At 49.3% G+C, this 21,486-nt stretch overlaps 1 protein-coding gene across 5 annotated transcripts; it reads left to right on the forward strand.

The window, feature by feature from the left end:
- The first annotated feature begins 1,510 nt into the window (after positions 1–1,510).
- Slc25a44 (solute carrier family 25 member 44) lies at positions 1,511–19,284 on the forward strand. 5 transcript variants are annotated; one of them, XM_045138798.1, is made up of 4 exons: positions 1,511–1,641; positions 10,342–10,979; positions 15,152–15,279; positions 17,604–19,284. In XM_045138798.1, the coding sequence occupies exons 2-4, from the start codon at positions 10,355–10,357 to the stop codon at positions 17,793–17,795; spliced, it is 945 nt and encodes a 314-aa protein (XP_044994733.1). In that variant the 5' UTR covers positions 1,511–1,641; positions 10,342–10,354; the 3' UTR covers positions 17,796–19,284. The 5 variants fall into 5 exon arrangements, 4 of the variants coding, with proteins under 4 accessions (XP_044994733.1, XP_044994737.1, XP_044994734.1 ...); XM_045138802.1 differs by lacking the exon at positions 1,511–1,641 and adding an exon at positions 1,686–1,812; XR_006634305.1 differs by lacking the exon at positions 1,511–1,641 and adding an exon at positions 2,885–3,133 and having other exon boundaries at positions 15,157–15,279; positions 17,604–17,675.
- Positions 19,285–21,486: the final 2,202 nt, after the last annotated feature.

Consider the following 21,486-nt stretch of genomic DNA (forward strand, 5'->3'; position numbering starts at 1 on the left):
TCTTAAGCCTAGAACTAAGAGAAGGAAGCAGGGTGGAGCTCTGCCCAGGGAGGGAAGAGGGGGTTTGAGAAGCAAGACTCAGATCTGTTTATTTATTTATTTTATTTTTTATTTGCAAGCAGAGATAGATAGAGAGTAGAAAGACAGAGAGAATGAGCACGCCAGGGCCTCCAGCCACTGCAAACGAATTCCAGACACATGTGCCCCTTGTGCATCTGGCTTATGTGGGTCCTGGGAAATCCAACCTGGGTCCTTTGGCTTTGCAGGCAAGTGCCTTAACCACTAAGCCATCCCTCCAGCCCCAGATCTGGGTTTTTCATGAGGAAGACCTGGTCAGCAGGTTGCTATGCACAAAGACCAGATTTTACAGCTTTGCCAGTAATCTTAGGTAAGGATCAGAGTTTCTGTCCTCTAGCAAGAGTGCAAGCTTAATTTAGAGATTTTTCCTGGAGGCCGTAACATCCAGGTTTCTGCAAGCTCAGTGACATTTCCTGCTCCCCCCCACCACCTCACTCTGGCCCAGGCTGACCTGGAATTCACTAAGGAGTCTCAGGGTGGCCTCGAACTCGCAGTGATCCTCCTTCCTCTGCCTCCCAGTGCTGGGATTAAAGGCATGCGCCACCACACCCGGCTTAAAATTTAGATTTTTAACATACTTATTTGGAAACGGGGTGCATGTGCACGCCAGGGCTTCCTGTTACTTCAAAGGAACTCCTAGGTTCATGCACCATTCTGCGTATCTGCCTTTACTGGGCCATCAGGCTTTGCAAGCAAGTACGTCCAAAACTCAGCCATCTCCCCAGCCCCAGTAAAAATTAGATTTGAATGTAAAAATTCCAACAGACAAGGGCCCCGGAAGTCTGCTGAGGTGGTGCAGGTCTGTAATCCAAGCACTGGAGGAGCGAAGCAGAGGGATTACTGCAAATTATCAACCAGCCAGGGTTACACAGCATGACCTGTATGGAAAGAAAAGCGAGTGAGAGAAAAAGAGGGGAAGGAGAGGGAGAGAGATTGAGAAAATAAAGAAATGAAATTGAGACAATTGGGCTGGAGGGATGGTTTAGCGATTAAAGGCGTTCGCCTCCGAAGCCAAAGGACCCATATTCGACTCCCCAGGACCCCACGTTAGCCAGATGCACAAGGGGACGCATGCATCTGGAGTTCGTTTGCAGTGGCTGGAGGCCCTGGAGCGCCCATTCTCTCTCTCTCTCTCCGTATTTCTCTGTCAAATAAATAAATAATAAAATATTAAAAAAGAAAGAAAGAAAGAAAGAAGGAAAGAAAGAAAGAAAAGAAAGAAAGAAAGAAAATAAATTGGAGCAATTGACGACTCGCGCCTGACCGAGAAAGCGCCCGTGCGCACGCGCAGCAGGGTTGAGGGCAAATTGAAGCTGCTGCCCTCAGCCAAGATGGCGCCCGGGGGCGGCTTACAGGCTCCGAAGGCCATTGGAAGACTCAGCAAGGCTGCTTCCCGCCCTGCAGGGAATGACAGCGCCACGGTTTCCGGTTCCGGCAACAGCAGGATCGCCGACGAGATGGAGGAAGATGCGCCCCGAGCGCGGCTGTCGCTGGGAGCGGAGGGCCGCAGGGGAGCTGCGGTGTAGAGGCCCGAGGGCGGCCGGCGCGCGGGGGTCTGAGAAGGTAATCAGCTGGGGTGCTCGGGTGTCCGAGGGGTCCCCGAAGGCTGTCCCCGAGGACCGCGGCTTGCGAGGAGACCGTGGCCGGGGAGAGGAGCACGTCGCTGGCGCGGCAGGAGCTCGTCGAGGGTCCTGCCCGAGGCCCTGTATTGACGGTGCGGGTGCCGGAGCGAAGGTGCATAAAGGAGGGGGTCTGTCACGTGGAGGATGTGGATGGGGGGTGTCATGTGACGTCGGCGGCGTGGGGTCACGTGAACAGCTATCAAGACCTGGAGGGCTGCATGCCAGCTTCATTATGTCCGATTAGGAGGGCGGGGCACATAGTTGCGACCCCGACTGGGGAATGGGACCGGTGGGTTAGCCCGTGGGTATATTCTCCCATTCATGCGGTAGACAGCTTCCAGGATGCAGGATCGCGATGGAGGCGCAGCGTGGAGGACAGAAAGAAGAGGGTGCTGGTCTATACTCGTTTCTGTACCATAAGGGGTACCCCTGAATGTCTTGTCAGAAGTTGAAGCAGGGTGATTTGATTTGGTGAAACTGGTTGACCGAAAAGATTGGAATGGACAAAATGGTCATCATTGTGTTAAGGTCCAGTGAGAAGTCAGAGGGAAGTCAGGGCTCCTGGCCTGTCATATTGGTCCTGGACTCCTAGAACAGTTGTTATAATTCTGTTTGTTTGTTTGTTTAAGTATGGTTTCACCCTAGCCCATTCTCAGGGTAGCCTTGAACTTACAGCAGTCCTCCTCCCTCTGTCTCCCAAGTGTTGGGATTAAAGGCATGCACCACCATGTGAGTGACAGTTACAAGTATTTACATATTTTTAATTATTTATTTGAGAAAAAGAGAGGCAGATAGAGAGAGAATTGGCACACCAAGGCCTCCAGCCACTGCACGTGAACTCTAGACTCGTGTGCCACATTGTTCATCTGTCTTACATGGGTACGGAGGGATTGAACCTGGGTCCTTAGGATTCACAGGCAAGTGACTTAACCGCTAAGCCCTCTCTCCAGCCCAGTTACTAATATTTAAAGCAGTGTTCCCCAAACTTTGATGATGCATATAAATCACCTAGCGATGTTACTGTCCTCATTCAGTAGGTCTAAAGTACAATCTGATCTCTCGCACTCCTCTCTCTGTATTGCTTTGTAGTCCAAAGTGGCCTTGAACTCCAGTTTCTCCTACCTTAACCCTGAAGTGTTGGGATTGCATTCACGTGCCACCTGAGTGGGGCTGTAAAGCCTGCTTTAAAATGAGAGCTGCATACAGTTCAAAATGAGGGGCTGGCCTGGGTCAGGTACTTGGAACCAAGGCAGGCACCTGAAGGACCATTTAAGCAGTCTGAATAAAGAGAGAATGCTTCATGAGATGCTCATGCTTCTGGCCTGTGGGACACTCCAGGGAGCAAGGACTAGACTATCAACATGGAATGCAAGATTCTGTAATAACAGAAGTATTTTACTGCAAATCTAATAACCTTATACTTGTACATACAGGTTAGTAATTGGTTTATGTCATTTTCACTTCACACAGTTAGTCATTGCTTTTCATTCCAGGGGGAATTTCTTATACTATTTTTTCAATTGATTGTTTTCTTCTTTTCTTTTCTGATGTGCCTGTTAACTCTTCACTCAGTGAAGTCAACTTCTGTGGTGGCTGGAATGTAAACTGTCCCCACAGGGTTATGTGTTTGAATTCTTAGTCCCCAGATGGTAGCACCATTTGGGAAGGTTGTGGAGCCTTTAGGAGGTCAGGCCTTACTGGAGACAGTGGGACACTGGACGTGGGCCTTGGGATTTCATACCCCAATTCCTGTCCAGTTTTTACTTCCTGATTGTGACTCCACTGTGGCCAGCTCTTGCTACCATGTCTTCCCTGCCATGACAGACTATATCCCTTTAAAGCTGAATAATATCCCTTTAAATACCTGAATATGCCCTTCCCTCAAGTCACTTCTCATAAGGTATTAGGTACAGCAAGGAGAAAGTAGCTCATACACACCCCTTTCACATGTCTTCCCCAAATTTGTTTATTTATTTATTATTATTTTTTTTTTTGTTTGGTTTTTCAAGGTAGGGTCTCACTTTAGCTCAGGCAGACCTGGAATTCTCTATGTAGTTTCAGGGTGACCTTGAACTCACAGTGATCCTTCTACCTCTGCCTCCAGAGTGCTGGGATTAAAGGCGTGTGCCACCACACCCGGCTTGTTTTTATTTTTTAATTTTTTTTAACTGACAACTTCCGTAATTGCAAACACTGTCCCATGGTAATCCCCCCCCCACTATTCCCTTTGAAGCTCCACTCCCCATCATATCCCCTCCCCTGATTTTTTAAAATATATTTTATTTATTTATTTGAGAGAAAAGAGGTAGAAAGTGAGAGAGAGAGAAGGGAATAGGCATGCCAGGGCCTCCAGCCACTGCAAACGAACTCCAGATGTATGCACACCCTTGTGCATCTGGCTTACATGGGTCCTGGAGAATCGAACCAGGGTTCATAGGCTTCGCAGTCAAATGCCTTGACTGCTAATCCATCTCTCCAGCTCCTGGTTTTTTTTTTTAAATATTTTATTTATCTATTTGAGAGAGGGAAAGGGGCAGAGAGAGAGAGAAAATGGGCACTCCAGGGCTTCCAGCCACTGCAAACGAGCTCCATGTGCATGTGCCACCTTATGCATCTGGCTTCCGTGTCTCCTAGGGAATCAAACCTGGGTCCTTTGCTTTACAGGCAAGCACCTTAACTGCTAAGCCAACTCTCCAGACCATGGTTTTTTTTTTTTTTTTTTTTTTTTGTTTTTTCAAGGTAGGGTCTCACTCTAGCCCAGGCTGACCTGGAATTCACTATGGAGTCTCAGGGTGGCCTCGAACTCATGGTGATCCTCCTACCTCTGCCTCCCAAGGGCTGGGATTAAAGGCGTGCACCACCATGCCCGGCCCGTGTTTGTTTTTTGTAAGGTCTCACTCTAGTTCAAGGCTGGCTATTTTTTTTTTTTTTTACTGTTAAAATACTTTCAAAGCTGGTACTGATGGCTCATGCTTTCAATTCAAGCACTTAGGATGATGCGGTAGGAGGATGGCAGAGAGTCTGAGGCCAAGCTGAGGCTACAGAGAGAGTTCCAGATCATCCTGGGCTACATGGAGACCCTACCCCCACTAAAAAAATAAAATAAAAATCCGGGTATGGTGGCGCATGCCTTTAGTCCCAGCACTTAGGAGGCAGAGGTAGGAGGATCACTGTGAGTTTGAGCCCACCCTGAGATTACACAGTGAATTCCAGGTCAGCCTGGACTAGAGTGAAACCCCTATCTCGAAAAAAAGGGGGGGGGTGAAGAGATGGCTTACCAGTTAAGGAGTTTGCCTGCAAAGCCAAAGGATCCTGGTTTGACTCTCCAGGACCCACGTAAGCAAGATTCAGAAGTGGGGGGCATGTATCTGAAGTTCATTTGTAGTGGCAGGATACCCTGGCATGCCCATTCTCTCTATTTCTCTATCTTTTTCTTTCTCTAATAAACAAATAAAAATCAAATTTTTTTAGAAAACATGGCTGGGTGTGGTGACACACACCTTTAATCCCAACACTTGGGAGGCAGAGATAGGAGGATGGCCGTGAATTCGAGGCCACCCTGAGACTACATATTGAATTTTAGGTCAGTCTGGGCTATAGCAAGTCCCTACCTCAAAAAAACCAAAAAGAAAAAAAAAAAAACAAACCACACACACAATTATTAGCTTCTATTTAGTGCAGCATAACTGTTGTTCAGTAGCTGGGACAAGCTTAAATAGCCACACTTCACAGATGAGGAAACTGAGTTTCAGTGAAGTATTTGGCTCCAGTCTTACACTAGTAAGTAATGGAGATTAAACTCTTGATGACGGGCATTCCTTCCATCATATTGCCCTGTCTTCCAGTTGATACTGCCTTTTCCTGAGCTAGATGTTTTACTTTTTTTTGGAGGGGAGGGGCTTTTTTTTTTTTTTTAATTTTGCTTATTTTTATTTAAGAGCAACAGAGAGAGAGAGAGAGAATGGGCGCATCAGGGCCTCCAGTCACTGCAAAGGAACTCCAGATGCGTGCGCCACCTTATGCATTTGGCTTACGTGGGTCCTGGGAAATTGAGCCTTGAACCGGGGTCCTTAGGCTTCACAAGCAAGCGCTTAACCGCTAAGCCACCTCTCCAGCCCCCTCGGGCGGCTTGTTTCTTGAGGCGTGACAGTTAGTGGCTTCTGCTGCTGTGACAATGGTAGCAGTGACCTGCTTTAGGAAGCCGGGCTTGAGAGACTGGCACATGGGGAGCTGAGGTCAGACGCCACATGGAGTGGTGGGTCTTGCCTCAGGACTTCTCTTAAGGGGAGGCAGCCCAGGTTTTGAACAAAGCTGAGAGAAGCCCCTGCCGTCAGGTGGGCGTTCGCTCTGCCTCCCGTGGGGTGATTTGGGAGTCTCTAACTCCCATGGGGCAGAAGGCATAGTGGAGTCAAGGAACAGTCTTGGCTTCTGTCCTGCATCTGCCACCAATCGGCTGCACGACTCTGGGTCTGTTACATCTCACCCACCTGGCCTCCATTTCCTCTCCTACCAGAAGTGTGTGACCATGTGCAAAAGTGTTGTAGGGATCGCGTGATACAGTAACTCCTGGTGTTACCCTATATGTCCTAGCTTCCTCAGGGTGTTGGAAACACGCCTTTGGGACCCTGGATGCTAGAGACCATGACGACCTTACTGTTTTCATCATACTACCTTGTCTTCCAGTTCATACTGCCTTTTCCTTAGTTACAGTACTTTTTTTGTGTGTGTGTGTGGTAGGGTCTCACTGTAGCCCAGGCTGACCTGGAATTCACTATGTCGTCTCAGGGTGGCCTTGAACTCATAGTGATCCTCCTACCTCTGCCTCCCAAGTGCTGGGATTAAAGATGTGTGCCCGGCTAATTTTGTTTTGTTTTGTTTTTCAAGGTGGGGGTTTCACTGTAGCCCAGGGTGACCTGGAATTCCCAGTGTAGTCACAGGGTGGCCTTGAACTCATGGGGATCCTCCTATCTCTGCCTTCCAGGTGCTGGGATTAAAGGCATGTGCCTCCATGCCCAGCTTTTTTTTTTTTTTTTTTTTTTTTCCCTAAGGCAGGAACTCACTGAAGCCCCAGGCTGATCTGGAACTCACTATGTAGCCCAGCTGCCCTTGAACTTATGGTGTTTTTTCTACTTTAGCCTCCCGACTGCTGGGGTTATAGGCACGAGCCACTGTGCCCAGCTAGTTACCACCTTTTCCAGAATGGCTCAAAGCAGATGGCTATGACTGCCTTAGTGGGCATTTGATTGGTGAGGAAGGAATGCCTTTGCCTGTGGCTGGGGTACGGTAGTGTTCCAGAGCTTCTCCTCCTTCAGACCCTTACCTCTTGCTCATTTTCTGCAGTTACATGCTCTCTCTTGGCCAACACAGTTGACTTCTGGTTCTAAGCCATCGTTCTCTGTGTCTGGGTTGGAGATGGAGCTCCATGTTAGAGTGCTTGCCTGTCATGCTTGAAGCTCTTATTTTGATCTCCCATACCACAAAACAAACAAAAAACCAAATCAAAACAAAACAAATAGAAAAGTAACCAGGCGTGGTGGTGCACATCTTTAATCCCAGCTCTTGGGAGGCAGAGGTAGGAGGATCTACATGAATAAAGAAAGAAACAAACAAAGAAAAGAGACGCCAACAAGCGTCTTGGGTCTGGAGAATGTCTCAGCAGGTCAGAGTACTTGCTGCTTCAAGCACGAGACCCTGAGTTTAGTCCCCAGGACCCAGGTCACAAGCCTGCAGCCCCAGCCCCGAGGGACACAGAGGCAGGAGGATTGATGGGGCTCCGTGGTTAGTCAGTCTGAAACATGGGGCACTCCTGGTTTAGTGAGGGACTCTGTCTCAGAGAAACAAGGAAGGAGAGAGAGAGGAATACACGTGGCGTCTTCCTCCGGCCTCACATGTGTGCATATGGGGTGCACACCCACCCACCCAAAGCCAAACAAAACCCAAACGGCCTCATTTTCCATAAGGATTCCTTCAAACTGCTTAAAAGCTTTGTCCTCTAGGTACCTGACCCAGGCCAGGCCTCAGTCCTCAGGTGCTCATTTTGCCCTTTTTTTTTTTTTTTTTTTCTTGAGGTGGGGTCTCACTCTAGCCCAGGCTGACCTGGAATTCACTATGGAGTCTCAGGGTGGCCTCGGACTCATGGCGATCCTCCTACCTCTGCTTCCCAAGTGCTGGGATTAAAGGTGTGCACCACCACGCCCAGTCTGACCTGGAATTTACTACGTAGTTTCAGGGTGGCCTCGAAACTCACTGTGATCCACCTACCTCTGCCTCCTGAGTGCTGGGATTAAAGGCATTCCAGGCATTTTTTTTTTTTTTTTTTGAAACAAAGTCTTGCTATAAAGCCCAAACTGGTCTCAAACCTGTGATACTCCTATCTCAACTTCTTGAGAGCTGGGATTCTAGGCCTATGATACCATGACAGGGTGTGAAGTTCTCAGTTTATTTTGCAAGTAGAGAGAGTTACAGTTTACATACACAAGCCTGCACCAGGGCCTCCAGTCCCTGCAAACAAACTCTAGATACATGCGCCATGCCTTAACCGCTAAGCCATTTCTCCAGCCCTTTTAAATTTTATTTTTGGTTATTCTAGGTAGGGTCTCACTCTAGCTCTGGCTGACCTGGAATTCACTATGTATTCTCAGGGTGGCCTTGAACTAACAGCGATCCTCAGACCTCTGCCTCCTGAGTGCTAGGATTAAAGGCATGCGCTATCACGCCCATATTTTTTTTCCTTTTTTTTTTTAAACAACTTTAATTTTTTATTTGTAGGGAGACAAAGAGAGAATTGGCATGCCAGGGCCTCAGCCACTGCTGTTGAACTCCAGATGCTTGTGCTACCTAGTGGGCATATGCAATCTTGTCCTTGCCACACCTTTGTGCATCTGGCTAACGTGGGATCTGGATAGTAGAGCTTTACAGGCAAGTGCCTTAACCGCTAAGGCTTTAAAAAAATATTTTGTTGGGCTGGAGAGATGGCTCAGTGGTTAAGGCACTTGCCTGCAAAGCCTAACAACCCAAGTTCAATTTCCTAGTATCCATATAAAGCCAGATGTACAAAAGTGGCACATGCATCTGGAGTTTGTTTGCAACAGCCAGAGGCCCTGGCATGCCCATTATCTCTGAATCTTTATCTCTCTCTGCTTGCAAATAAATAAATAAATAAATGGTATTTTATTTATTTATTTGAGAGAGAAGAGACAGATAGAGAGAATGGGCATTCTAGGACCTCCACCCATTGCAAACAAATGCCAGACACATGCATCACCTTGTGCCTCTGGCTTTACATGGATACCGAGGAATCAAACTTGAATCCTTAGGCTTTGTAGGCAAGTGTCTTAACCACCATCCCTCCAGCCCTAAGTTCCCAATTTTATACAATTATATTAGAAAGCTAATTTAGTTTGAAATGCTAGGCAATGGATGGACTTATCACCATGTGGGCCGTATGCACATTAACGTGTCCTGATTTTGTTCCCTCAGTATCTTACATTTATTCCTCAGAGGGAGATGGCATCCCCTTGAACAGACTGAGTTTCTCAAAGACAGAGCCTGTCTTCTCAGTCTCCGTGGCTGAGGTTATAGTCTGTATGCATAGGGTTGATAGCATACATGATCAAACATGTCCTCTACCCTGTGGGTCCGGGCTCTCCAGAGAAGCCAGCTGTCAGGTGGTTCTTTTCTTTCTGGAGTGAGTTATCGAATAACCAAGAGGGCTCCGAACTTTGGCCTCTTCCTGACCCTCTGACTTCTTTCCCTGGGGAGTAGGGACATTGGAGTGTCTTGTGATGTGAAAGCACCATCTTGCACTCTTCCCTATGCTCTTCTAGTGTAGAAAACTCGGAAAACATGAAGTATGGGTGTGTGTGTGGGGGGGGAGAATGACCAGAATAGGGAACCAGAAATAAAACAAGGTAAGCTAGGTAGTAAGTGGTGGTAAGGCACAGTGTGCTGAGAATGAAAGACCAGGGAGCATCAAAAATGTGTTCCCAGGCTGGAGAGATGGCTTAGAGGTTAAAGTGCTTGTCTCCAAAGCTTAAGGAACCAGGTTCAATTCCCCAGTACCCACGTAAAGCCAGATGCACAAAGTGGTGCATGTGTCTAAAGTTCATTTGTAGTGGCTAGAGGCTCTGGTGTGCCCATTCTTTCTTTCTCTCCCTCTCTCAAATAAATTAAAAAAAATATTTTTAAAAAATGTATTCCCTTGTCAGCCTTCAGGAACCTCCGTCATGTCCCTTAGTGACATCCCATTAGCCCACTTAAAGGCCCTGCATCCTGCCAGGAGGAGGTTCACATGCCTGGATGAACCAGGTGTGCAGAATGCTGCCTGCCTAGGACTGTGACACGATAGTCTCGGCAGACGGAATTGCTGGAGGCCGCGGGGGAAGCGGGCCAGCCTGGTCACTGTGGTCAGGCGTGATTTCTAGAGGAGGAAGAAATCCGAGTTGGGAAGGACCACTCAGTGACGAGGAAGGGGGAACGAGGCCTGTAAAAGTGGGGTGGATGGGCCAGGCCTCGTGAAGGCTAAGCTCCTGGGACGTGTTTTGGGAGATGTAGCCCGATAAGGGGCACTGGAGCCTGGGCTGGAGGGGAGACCCAGGTTCTGACCTCCTGCCTCACCTCCTCTCCCCTGCCCGGAACCCAGGCCCCCAGGCACCATGGAGGACAAACGCAACATCCCGATCATCGAGTGGGAACACCTGGACAAGAGGAAGTTCTACGTGCTTGGCGTGGCCATGACAATGGTGATCCGCGTCAGCGTGTACCCGTTCACCCTCATTCGAACCCGGCTGCAGGTTCAGAAGGGCAAGAGCCTCTACCACGGGACCTTCGATGCCTTTGTCAAGATCCTGCGAGCAGACGGCGTGACTGGCCTCTACCGCGGCTTCCTCGTCAACACCTTCACGCTCATCTCCGGCCAGTGCTACGTTACCACCTACGAGCTGACCCGGAAGTTCGTAGCTGACTACAGCCAGAGCAACACAGTGAAGTCGCTGGTGGCCGGCGGCTCAGCCTCCTTGGTGGCCCAGAGCATCACCGTGCCCATCGACGTGGTCTCCCAGCACCTGATGATGCAGCGCAAGGGAGACAAGATGGGCCGCTTCCAGGTGCACCAGGGCCCGCAGGGACAAGGGCTCATTGCGTTTGGTCAAACTAAGGACATCATCAGGCAGATCCTGCGAGCTGATGGGGTTCGAGGTTTCTACCGAGGCTACGTGGCTTCCCTGTTGACCTACATCCCCAACAGTGCTGTCTGGTGGCCCTTTTATCACTTCTATGCAGGTAAGCAAGGGCGCGCACATGCATGTGTGTGTGTGTGTGTGTGTGTGTGTGTTGTGCGTGTGGGGACTGAGATCCTGTTGCCGTAAGTTCCCACGTGCTAGCTAGCTTTGGGAGTGTGTGGCCAGGTGGCCTCCGACTGGAGGAGGGGGTTGGCAGGGCACACGGGCCAGAGCTTTGCAGTTCTAGCTGGCATGGCTGAATTCCCTAAACCCCAGCAGAAACACCTCTCCCCCAGTTTCTAATCGTGTTCCTCCCCAGAGTCGTGCGTAAACAGAAACAAAGAAAAGGGCAGGCCATGCCTCACGGGGCTGCTTCTCCCGCAGAGAAGGCATTCTGCAGTCATTAGAATGTAGCACGGGGACTGGGACGGGGGCTGCACTGCGGCCTCCTTGGGCCTGTATGAGGGGCCCCGGCCCCCACGCTGCCCAGGATTCATATTCCAATTCAAATTATGCCACTTCCCTGGGGCTTAGGAAGAGGACGAATAAATGACGGCAAGGGGGCTGGAGAGATGGCTTAGCGGTTAAACGCTTGCCTGTGAAGCCTAAGCACCCCGGTTCGAGGCTCGGTTCCCCAGGTCCCACGTTAGCCAGATGCACAAGGGGGCGCACGCGTCTGGAGTTCGTTTGCAGAGGCTGGAAGCCCTGGCGCGCCCATTCTCTCTCTCTCCCTCTATCTGTCCTTCTCTCTCTCTGTGTCTGTCACTCTCAAATAAATAAATAAATAATTTTAAAAAATTAAAAAAAAAAATGACAGCAGGGGTAGGGAAAGTCTGTCTTTCCTGCCTATGCGTTACTCACTAAACAAATGTACACTGAACACTGACATCCACACATGAAGACAAACTCAGGCCGACCTGGTTTAAGTCTTTTCTGGCTAAATGATTCTGCCCCGCACCCCAGCCCCAGTATGGAGGATCAAACTTGGGGCTCATGCATGCTAGGCAAGCACTTTACTACAGAGATGTGTCTCCAGTCCTTGGCTAAATGACTCTGAACTCGAGTAAAGTAGGCGAATATTGATTTAATCTTTCCTAAATGCTAGACACTGATAAACACTAGACACAAATAGAGAAACGAACAGGAAACTATCTTCATGGAACTTGGGTTCTAATTAAGGAGCTAAAAGTTGAGAGTAAATAATTGTAAGTTGTGTCAAATGTTAAGAAGGGGCCGGAGAGATGGCTTAGAGGTTAAGCACTTGCCTGTGAAGCCTAAGGACCCTGGTTCAAGGCTAGGTTCCCCAGGAACCATGTTACCTAGATGCACAAGGGGGTGTATGCTTCTGGAGTTTGTTTGCAGTGGCTGGAGGCCCTGGTGTGCCCATTCTCTCTCTCTCTCTCTCTCTGCCTCTTTCTCTGTCACTGTCAGATAAATAAATAAAAATAGAAATAAAATTTAAAAAAAAAGTTAAGAAAGAATAAAGGGGCTAAAATTGGAAAGCGGGCTGGAGGGATGGGTTAGTGGTTAAGGCGTGCACCTGTGAAGTCAAAGGACCCAGGCTCAATTCGCCTGGACCCATGGAGGCTAGATGCACAAGGGGGCGCATGCATCTGGAGTTCTTCTGCAGTGGCTAAAGGCCCTGGTGTGCTCATTCTTTTTTTTTTTCTCTCTCTCAAATAAATAAAATAAAATTAAAAATTTAAAAAAGAAAGAAAATAGAAAAGCCAGGAGTGGTTGCACACACCTTTAGTCCCAGCACTGAGGAGGCTGAGGTAGGAGGATTCCCATATGTTCGAGGCCAGCCTGGGGCTACAGAGTCTGTGAGCTCTAGGTCAGCCTGGCCTAGAGGGAGACCCTGCCTTTAATAAATAAGTAAATAAATAACAAAACAAACAAACAAAAGGTAAGTATTTAGAGTAAAAATGTCTAATGAACACAGACATTATAGCTTTATGTGGGTACTTCCAGCAGTTACGGTGCTTTCTTGCAAAGCCTGAGGCCAATTTAGGACTACATAGTTCCAGGTCAGACTGGGCTAGAGTAAGACCCTACCTTGGGGGGGGGGGGGCATGGAATAGCCATGTCAAATAAAGCAGGAAAGGAAGATAGCAAATGCCAAAAGCTGAGGTGAGGAGGATTGCCATCTTAAGGAAGGTGAGTCTAAGGGCTGGAAAGATGGCTTAGCAGTTAAGGCATTTGCCTATAAAACCAAAGAACCTCAGTTCAATTCCCCAGGACCCACAAACTCAGTGATCATCCTACCTCAGAGTGTTGGGATTAAAGGCATGTACCACCATCATGGTCCTAAATATTTCTGTTTTATCTTTTTTTAATTTTATTTATTTGAGAGTGCATGAAAAAGGTAGACACAGGGAGAGAGAGAGAGAAAATGGGTGCGCCAGGTCTTCCAGCCACTGAAAACGAACTCCAATCACATGTGTCACCTTGTGTATCTGGCTTACGTGGGTCCTGGGGAATCAAACCAAGGTCCTTTGGCTTTGCAGGCAAATGCCTTAAATGCTGAGCCATCTCTCCAGCCCTGTTTTATCTTTTTATTTATTTGTAAGGGGAGAGAGAGAACACCAGGGTCTCTTGCCACTGTAAATGAACTCCAGATGCATGTGCCACTTTATATGGGCTTTATGTGGGTACTGGGGAGTGGACCCAGGCCATCAGGCTTTGCAAGAAAGCACCGTAACTGCTGAGCCATTTCTCCAGCTCTCTAGTTATTTTTTAATTTTTAATTAAAAAAATTTTTTTTGGGCTGGAGAGATGGCTTAGCGGTTAAGCACTTGCCTGTGAAGCCTAAGGATCCCGGTTCGAGGCTCGGTTCCCCAGGTCCCACGTTAGCCAGATGCACAAGGGGGCACACACGTCTGGAGTTCGTTTGCAGAGGCTGGAAGCCCTGGCGCGCCCATTCTCTCTCTCTCCCTCTATCTGTCTTTCTCTCTGTGTCTGTCGCTCTCAAATAAATAAATAAATAAATAAAATAAAATAAAAATTTTTTAATTTTTTTGTTGTTTATTTTTATTTATTTATTTGAGAGTGACAGAGAGAGAAAGAGGCAGAGAGAGAGAGAGAGAGAGAGGGGAGAGTGGGCGCACCAGGGCTCCTAGCCACTGCAAACGAACTCCAGATACATGCGCCCCCTTGTGCATCTGGCTAACGTGGGTCCTGGGGAATCGAGCCTTGAACCGGGGTCCTTTGGCTTCACAGGCAAGCACTTAACCGCTAAGCCATCTCTCCAGCCCTAATTTTAAAAAATTTGATTTTTAGCTGGGTGTGGTGGTGCACGCCTTTAATCCCAGCACTCAGGAGGCAGAGGTAGGAGGATCGCCATGAGTTCGAGGCCACCTTGAGACTCCATAGTGAATTCCAGGTCAGCCTGGGCTAGATAGAGTGAGACCCTACCTTGAAAAACCAAAAAATAAAAAATAAAAAAAAATAAAAATTTTTGAGGTAGGGTCTTGCTCTAGCCTAGGCTGACCTGGAATTCACCATGTAGTCTCAGGTTGGCTTTGAACTCACAACAATCCTCCTGTTTCTACTTTTGAGTATTGAAATTATAGGTGTGGATAACCACATCTGGCTAGTGTCATTTGTTCATTTGCAAACAGAGAGAAAAGGTGGAGAGAATGGGCACTGTAGGGTCTCCTGCCACTGGGAATGAACTCCAGAGTCATGCCCCACCATGTGCATCTGGCTTATGTGGGTACTGCGGAATCGAACCTGGGTTCTTAGGTTTAGCAGGCAAGTGCCTTAACTGCTGAGCCATCTCTCTAGCCAGCAAAGTGTCCATCGAGCCCAGGCTGACTAAGGGTAGCCATGAACTCACAGCTGTTCTACCTCAGCCTCCTGAGTGCCAGGATTAACAGTGTGGCTCACCATCCCAGAGTGACAGTTATTAATGTATGTGACCAGAGTGTATGCTGACTTTTATACCAAGAAGGCTTTTTTTTCCACGTCAAATGAAAGGAATCAGCAAGGAAAGAGGCTTTGAAATCCCTGTGTCTTGACCTGTTTAAGTGGATTATGGCACTAAGATGGCGTCTGGAAGGAGCCTGGGAGCTGTAATGGGACGTTTTGGCAGATGGAGGTGGGCAAAGAGAAGACAGAGGTGTGAAGGTCCAGTGTGGTGAAGGAGCAAGGGCTTCTCATGTTGGTGAAGGCATAGCGAGGGCACGTGGGTGGTACCTCACGTCTTGAGCCTTGTCTTTCCCTGGATTCCAGAGCAGCTTTCGTCCCTGTGTCCTAAGGAGTGTCCTCACATTGTCTTTCAAGCCATCGCTGGGCCCCTGGCTGCAGCGACTGCCTCCATCCTGACCAACCCCATGGATGTCATCCGAACCCGCGTGCAGGTAATGCTGCCTCTTCCCCAGCCTCCTCCCACCCCGTCCCAGAAAAGCCACTGGAAGTGTGATAGGAAGGCTGCCACCATTTTCGTGCCATGACCTTCCTGTCCAGTCAGCCTTCTCCTGGTCATCCAAGTTCTGTCCTTTACTTCTCTCTGCAGATACGACCTGAGTGCTTAGAAGCATCTAGTTGCTTCTCTTACTCTGCTGCCTTGCACACCTCCACCCATTGCATGCCTAGCTTCCAGGAGTTCTTACTGGTTTCTTCCAGCCTTCAGCTGGAGTCCTGTTCCACAGCCTGTTCCTGTAGGCTCTCAACCACCCTTTCTCTAGTTTGCAGGCTTATAGTGATTAGAAGTATGGCCTTCAGTGAACATCAGAAATCACTCTGGCTTTTCCACTAGGCCACACACTCATGAGCTCTCTCCACAGAGGAAGGGAAACTTTGATGTTTTGGTTTTTATGAGACAGGATCTCATGTGGCTCAGCTAGGTTGGCCTTTAACTCCCTGTGTAGCTGAGGATGAACTTGAACTTGTGCTCTTCCTGCTTCCACCTTCCGAGCACTGGGATAAAGTCACCACACCAGCTGAGAGGCTGTTCGTGAATAGTTTCACAGGTTGTACCATGGGAACTCAGCAAAAATGCTGACGAAAGTCCTTGATGGTGCTGCCCAGAAATTAAAGTCCCTGTCTTCAGTCAGCTCCAAAGACAATTGTACAGCACCAAGAAATAGAATCTGATTGATGGTCTGTGATAGGTAGAGGGTAGGTTTTGCTGTATACAGTTTTACATGGAGAGCAAGGGGGATTTTTAACATCTAACTGGGGTACCTCCGGAGGAAGGGTGGAGAATCAAGAAAGAAGTCTGGGAGAGAGGGTTATTAGGGTGAGATGAGGAGAGAAGGGAAGGAAAAGAACAAGTTGGGTATAAAGTCAGGTTCTCTGCCATCAGAATGTCCAAAGGCTAGCCAGGCCTGGTGGTTTATGCCTTTAATCCAAGCACGCAGGAGGCAGAGGTAGGAGGATCACTGTGAGTTTGAATCCAATCTGGGAATGCAGAATTAGCTCCAGGTCAGTGTGGGCTAGAGTGAGACTCTGCCTTGACAAAAACAACTAAAAAGAATATTCAAAGTGGAGGGGTAACAAACATAGGTGTTTCTGTGCCTAGGACAGAGTACCACCTCCATTTGAAACCAAGTACACTGGCATTTGATTGGCAGATAGTTGTGCCCTCCACTGCACCATGGTGGACAGTGCCAAGGTTGGTCCTATTCTCTCCTGAACCTGGTCCTGGATGTTCTAGGGGGAGACCTATGGGAAAGGGCAGGTTTTTGCTTTGAGTTGCTTGCAGGGTGGAGTTCAGAGGCCAAGCTGAAAAAGGCCCTTGGCATGGCTTGGAGAACTTGGGGAAGCAGGGATGATGGTCAGAGAAGTTAGTGAGAGGAAAAGGTGTGGAGGAGAGAGGCGAAGGAGCAGGTAGAGTGGGGACTTATGCTTCGCCAGGGCTAGGGTCACCTTGTGAAGGTCACACCGGATGGGGCTAATGTGCCAGGAACAGTTCACATTGGCTTAGTTGCTGAGTAGTGGTTCTGTAGATATGATTTGGGAGATAGGGAAAGGCCTGGGGACTGCTGAGAAAGAAAGAATTGCTGTTGTGTGTGGTGGCGCACGCCTTTAATCCCAGCACTCGGGAGGCAGAGGTAGGGGGATCGCTGTGAGTTCAAGACCATCCTGAGACTACATAGTGAATTCCAGGTCAGCCTGAGGTAGAGTGAGACCCTACTTTGAAAAACAAACAAACAAACAAACAAAATGAAGGAAGGAAGGAGGAAAGAAGAAGAGGGTGTTGCTAGGCTTCTGATGTGATGGTGAAGGCAGCCACTGGTTGTGTGGAAGGTGGGAAATAACAGGGACAGAGCAGAGCGCTGGGCTCAGGAGGGCTCGAAATAGCAGTCGCGGCCCAGCACTGACGGAGCTAGAGGAGCTCACCGGCGGCCGGCCCGCCTCTGGGGAGTGAGTTACACGTATTTTCCTTTTGCTCAGTACAGTCTTGTGGCACAGGTGCTGTTGTCACCACTTTGTATTTGAGGAAACGGAGGTAGAAGGAGTTAAGTCAGCTACCCGAGGTGATGCTGTTAGAGAGCTGGGGAGCAGACATGGACCCCAAGCAGTGTGGCCCTAGAGCTCAGAGGAGCCACTGGGCTCCTTCACATGTAGATCTCGCCCTCTGAACCCCCAGTCTAGCTTTCCCACTTGCTCCCGAGGCAGAGGGAGGTGGCGCACAGCCATTGTGACTGGGGATACTCCTTTGCTGTGGTGACTTTTTCAGGTTGAAGGCAAGAGCTCCATCATCCTGACCTTCAGACAGCTGATGGCAGAAGAGGGGCCTTGGGGCCTCATGAAGGGCCTCTCAGCCCGGATCATCTCCGCCACGCCCTCCACCATTGTCATCGTGGTAGGCTACGAGAGCCTCAAGAAACTCAGCCTCCGACCTGAGCTGGTGGACTCCAGACACTGGTAGCCAGTGTGGGCAGAGAGAAGCGTGCCCATTGCACACACTGCTCTGTGGTCAGGGCAGAGCGGGGAAGGCGGTGCCCTGGTGAATGTGCCCACCACCTACCCAGCCAGTGGTGGGCAGAGAGAAGCGTGCCACTGCACACACTGCTGTGGGTCAGGGCAGAGCGGGGACGACCGTGCCCTTGTGAATGTGCCCACCACATACCCAGCCTGCCCTATGCCAGGTGGCCCGTCTGGGACCTGGACAGAGTCTTTGAACTGCTGTGCTGAAGGGGTGCTGTGCCCGGCTCCTCTTCCCGTTATTTTCACTTCTCCCGTGGACCTGTGCCCGTGTTCTCAGTCCCCGTAATCAGCCCTGGTCTGCAGACTGACCCCGCCTCCGCCGCTGGCCTGTGTGGCTCCCCTCCCCCAGTGCCTCGGGCTTCCAGCAGAGGCTCCAGGCCGCTGCCCCAGCCCTTCCCACCTCGTCTTCTAAGCTCGCTCGTTTTGAATTCGGGTTGTCCACCGGCCTACCCCGCTTTGCTCTGCCTCACGGGGGCAAGATGCCAGATACTTCCGCACCAGTAGTCAGGGCCAAGCCTGTCACTGTAGAATACTCGTCCTCTCTTGGAGTAGTCACTAGGAGAGAGAACTCGGAGGCTCGCTCTGTGTGTATGTGAACATCTGAACCAGGCTGTTACCTTAGCCCCTCTGTTAGGCACCATCCCTGCTGTGAGAGCCAACTTCTTCCTCAGACAAGTGGAAAAGCACCAGTCAATCCCAGGTCTTAATCCCTCCAGCGGATCTTCTGTCCCAAGGCTGCGGACAATATGACTGTTGGCGTCCCTTGGCCCAGGTGACTGTAATGGAGGGCACAGTTCTAAGTAGCTCAGGCACTCAGGCCGGCCCTGGACTTGGAGCATCTTCTGATGTCTGTTTGAGAGAGTTGCTTGTTTGGAAAGTGACAAGAGGTTGGGTACCCCACCACCACCACACCTCAGGCCAGCTGAGCCCAGCCCAGGAAAGAGCAGAGGAAGTTCTGAGCCCAGGCAGCCTTGCTGCACAGGTTACCTGTCACTCAGAGTCACAGCAGCAGGTACGAATTGCTCTTCCCTTTCTCCCTGGGTGGGACGTGCCAGCCCAGTCGTGGTAATTGCTTGCAAGGGATTAGAGAGCAGGAAGTCACCCCATGCCAGGACCACTGCATTCACCAGCCCAATACTGCCAAGACTGTCTGTGGGCGCTCTCAGGAGCGCTAGGAGGTGACACTCCTTCTCTGCCCTGGCACCTCTGCCAGTCCTATGCTGCAGGCAGATGTGTGCAGCAAGTGGGATGGGAAGATGGCAGTCCCACCCTGCCTTTCTGCTTGAGACATGTGGCCTGGATGATCCCTTAGGCTTCTGTATTGGTTCAGTCCCTTGGGAAACACCATGGTGCCAATCTGAAAGGTGCTACCCCACATTTTTCCATCCTGGCCCGAGTAGAATCTAAAAATGATTTCTCTGTTCTTACCACCACTGCTGCTGCTTTTGGTCTCTTAAGTTTTTTTTTTTTTTAAACCCCTTTATCCTTTTTAAAAACTTTTTATTCTTTTGCGAATAGAGGGGGAGAAAGAGAGAATAAATGAGCGCACTAGGGCTTCTTGCCACTGAAAATGAACTCCAGACATATGCGCAATTTTGTGGATTTGATTTTACATGAACCCATGGCTGTCAGACTTTGCAAGCAAGCACCTTTAATCACTGAGCCTTCTCTCCAGCCCCCTTTATTCTTATTTTATTTATTATTTATTTATTTTCTTTTTTTGAGGCAAGGTCTCTTGCGTTCCAGGCTGGCCTCAGACTCACTATGTAGCCAAGGATGACCTTGAATTTCTGATCCTCCTACCTCCACTTCCCTAGTGCTGGGATTATGGGCATGGACCACCCCACTGGTCTCATGCAGTGCTGGGGATTGAATCCAGGGTTTCATGCATGCTAGGCAAGGATTACAACTGAGCTATATTCTCAGCCCCTTTTCATTTTTCTGAGTCAGGGTCTTACAGAGCTCAGGCTGGCTCATGTAGATCATGCTGGCCTTGAACTCCTGATCCTTCAGCCTCCACCTGAGTGCTGGTAGTACAGGTTTAGGCCACCACACCTGGCTTCCTGTATCTTAAGGGAGCCCTCCATTTATGTCCACAAATGGTCATCCAGAGGACAGAGTACACGAATCATTATGAATCTTCACGCCTTCCACTCCCTCCTTATTGTAAGAAGAGGCAATATAACAGAAACAGAACTGGACTTGTTTTCCCCAGCCAGACCTTTCAAGATTGTTTTTCTCAGCTACCCACTGTCCCCATCGAGGCCTTGGGTCGTTGTCTACTTCAGCAGAGCGTGGACAGGAGGCCTCCTGACTCCTCGTGCCTCAGCTTCCTTGGTCCTCTGGCTTCTTTCATTTTCTTGTGCAGTATCCCCACTCTCGCCTCACGTCCTTTAAAAAATTTTTTTGTTCATTTTTTATTTATTTATTTGAGAGCGACAGACACAGAGAGAAAGACAGGTAGAGGGAGAGAGAGAGAATGGGCGCGCCAGGGCTTCCAGCCACTGCAAATGAACTCCAGACGCGTGTGCCCCCTTGTGCATCTGGCTAACGTGGGACCTGGGGAACCGAGCCTCGAACCGGGGTCCTTAGGCTTCACAGGCAAGCGCTTAACCGCTAAGCCATCTCTCCAGCCCCTCACGTCCTTTTAAAAGATGTGTGTAGGGACTAGCCAGTGCATCCACAACCCCACAGGGATCACTGGCCACCCCGCTGAGGAGGGCCTGTGGAAGAGGGGTCCCGGTGTTTGTCCCGGAGTAAACTGTCGGACAGCAATGCAAAGCGCGGCCTCAGATAATCTGTAACTGAGGGGCTCATGGCTGCAGACGGACAAGCGCACAGCTGGAATGGGAGCTGGCCTCATTAGGGAAAGCACACCTCTTACGGGTCCAGGTAAAAAGTTCAAGTAGTAGGTAACTAAGGGACTTCAAGAGCACATCTGGGATTGTTTATAAAGGCTAATCATAAAAGCTGGGCGTGGTGACACACACCTTTAATCCCAGTACTCCGGAGGCAAAGGTAGGAGAATCACCATGAGTTCAAGGCCACCCTGAGATTGATTACATAGGGAATTCCAGGTCAGCCTGAGCTAGAATAAGACCCTACCTTGAAAAAATAACCTCGAAAAAAAATAATAAGGCTAATCATCAAATTAATTCAATCATGGAAGTATTGAATTTATCCTATCTAAGGAAAGATTAGGAGTTGCCAATTCTACCTGTATAGGTGGCAAAGTGATGCCTTGCCAAGACAGATGCCATGTCAGCTTGAGAGGAAAACAATAGAGTGTATATGGAGACAGCATATATAAGATCATGCAGTGTATCTACTGCTAGGGTTTAGCACCCCATCAGTAAGACAGGTGTGGAGTGGTTTTGTTAAAAGTTCAAATTTGAGCCTGGGTGCGATGGCACATGCCTTTAATTGCAGCACTCGGGAGGCAGAGGTAGGAAAAATCTCCATGAGTTCAAGGCCACCCTGAGACTACCCAGTGACTTTCAGGTTCCCCTGGGCTAGAGTGAGACCCTAGCTCAAAAAAAAAAAAAAAGAACCTGGGCGTGGTGGCACACACCTTTAGTCCCAGCACTTGAGAGGCAGAGGTAGGAGTATGGCTGTGAGTTCAAGTCCACCCT

Source organism: Jaculus jaculus, chromosome 19 (assembly GCF_020740685.1).
Source record: "Jaculus jaculus isolate mJacJac1 chromosome 19, mJacJac1.mat.Y.cur, whole genome shotgun sequence".
In the NCBI taxonomy this organism is placed as follows: domain Eukaryota; kingdom Metazoa; phylum Chordata; class Mammalia; order Rodentia; family Dipodidae; genus Jaculus; species Jaculus jaculus.

Excerpts from the sequence above, each read along its gene's own strand:
- Slc25a44 (XM_045138798.1), top strand. The coding sequence starts at position 10,355 with ATGGAGGACAAACGCAACATCCCGATCATCGAGTGGGAACACCTGGAC. Across the intron at positions 10,980-15,151 it reads CTTTTATCACTTCTATGCAG|AGCAGCTTTCGTCCCTGTGT; the intron begins GTAAGCAAGGGC and ends CCTGGATTCCAG. Across the intron at positions 15,280-17,603 it reads TCATCCGAACCCGCGTGCAG|GTTGAAGGCAAGAGCTCCAT; the intron begins GTAATGCTGCCT and ends TGACTTTTTCAG.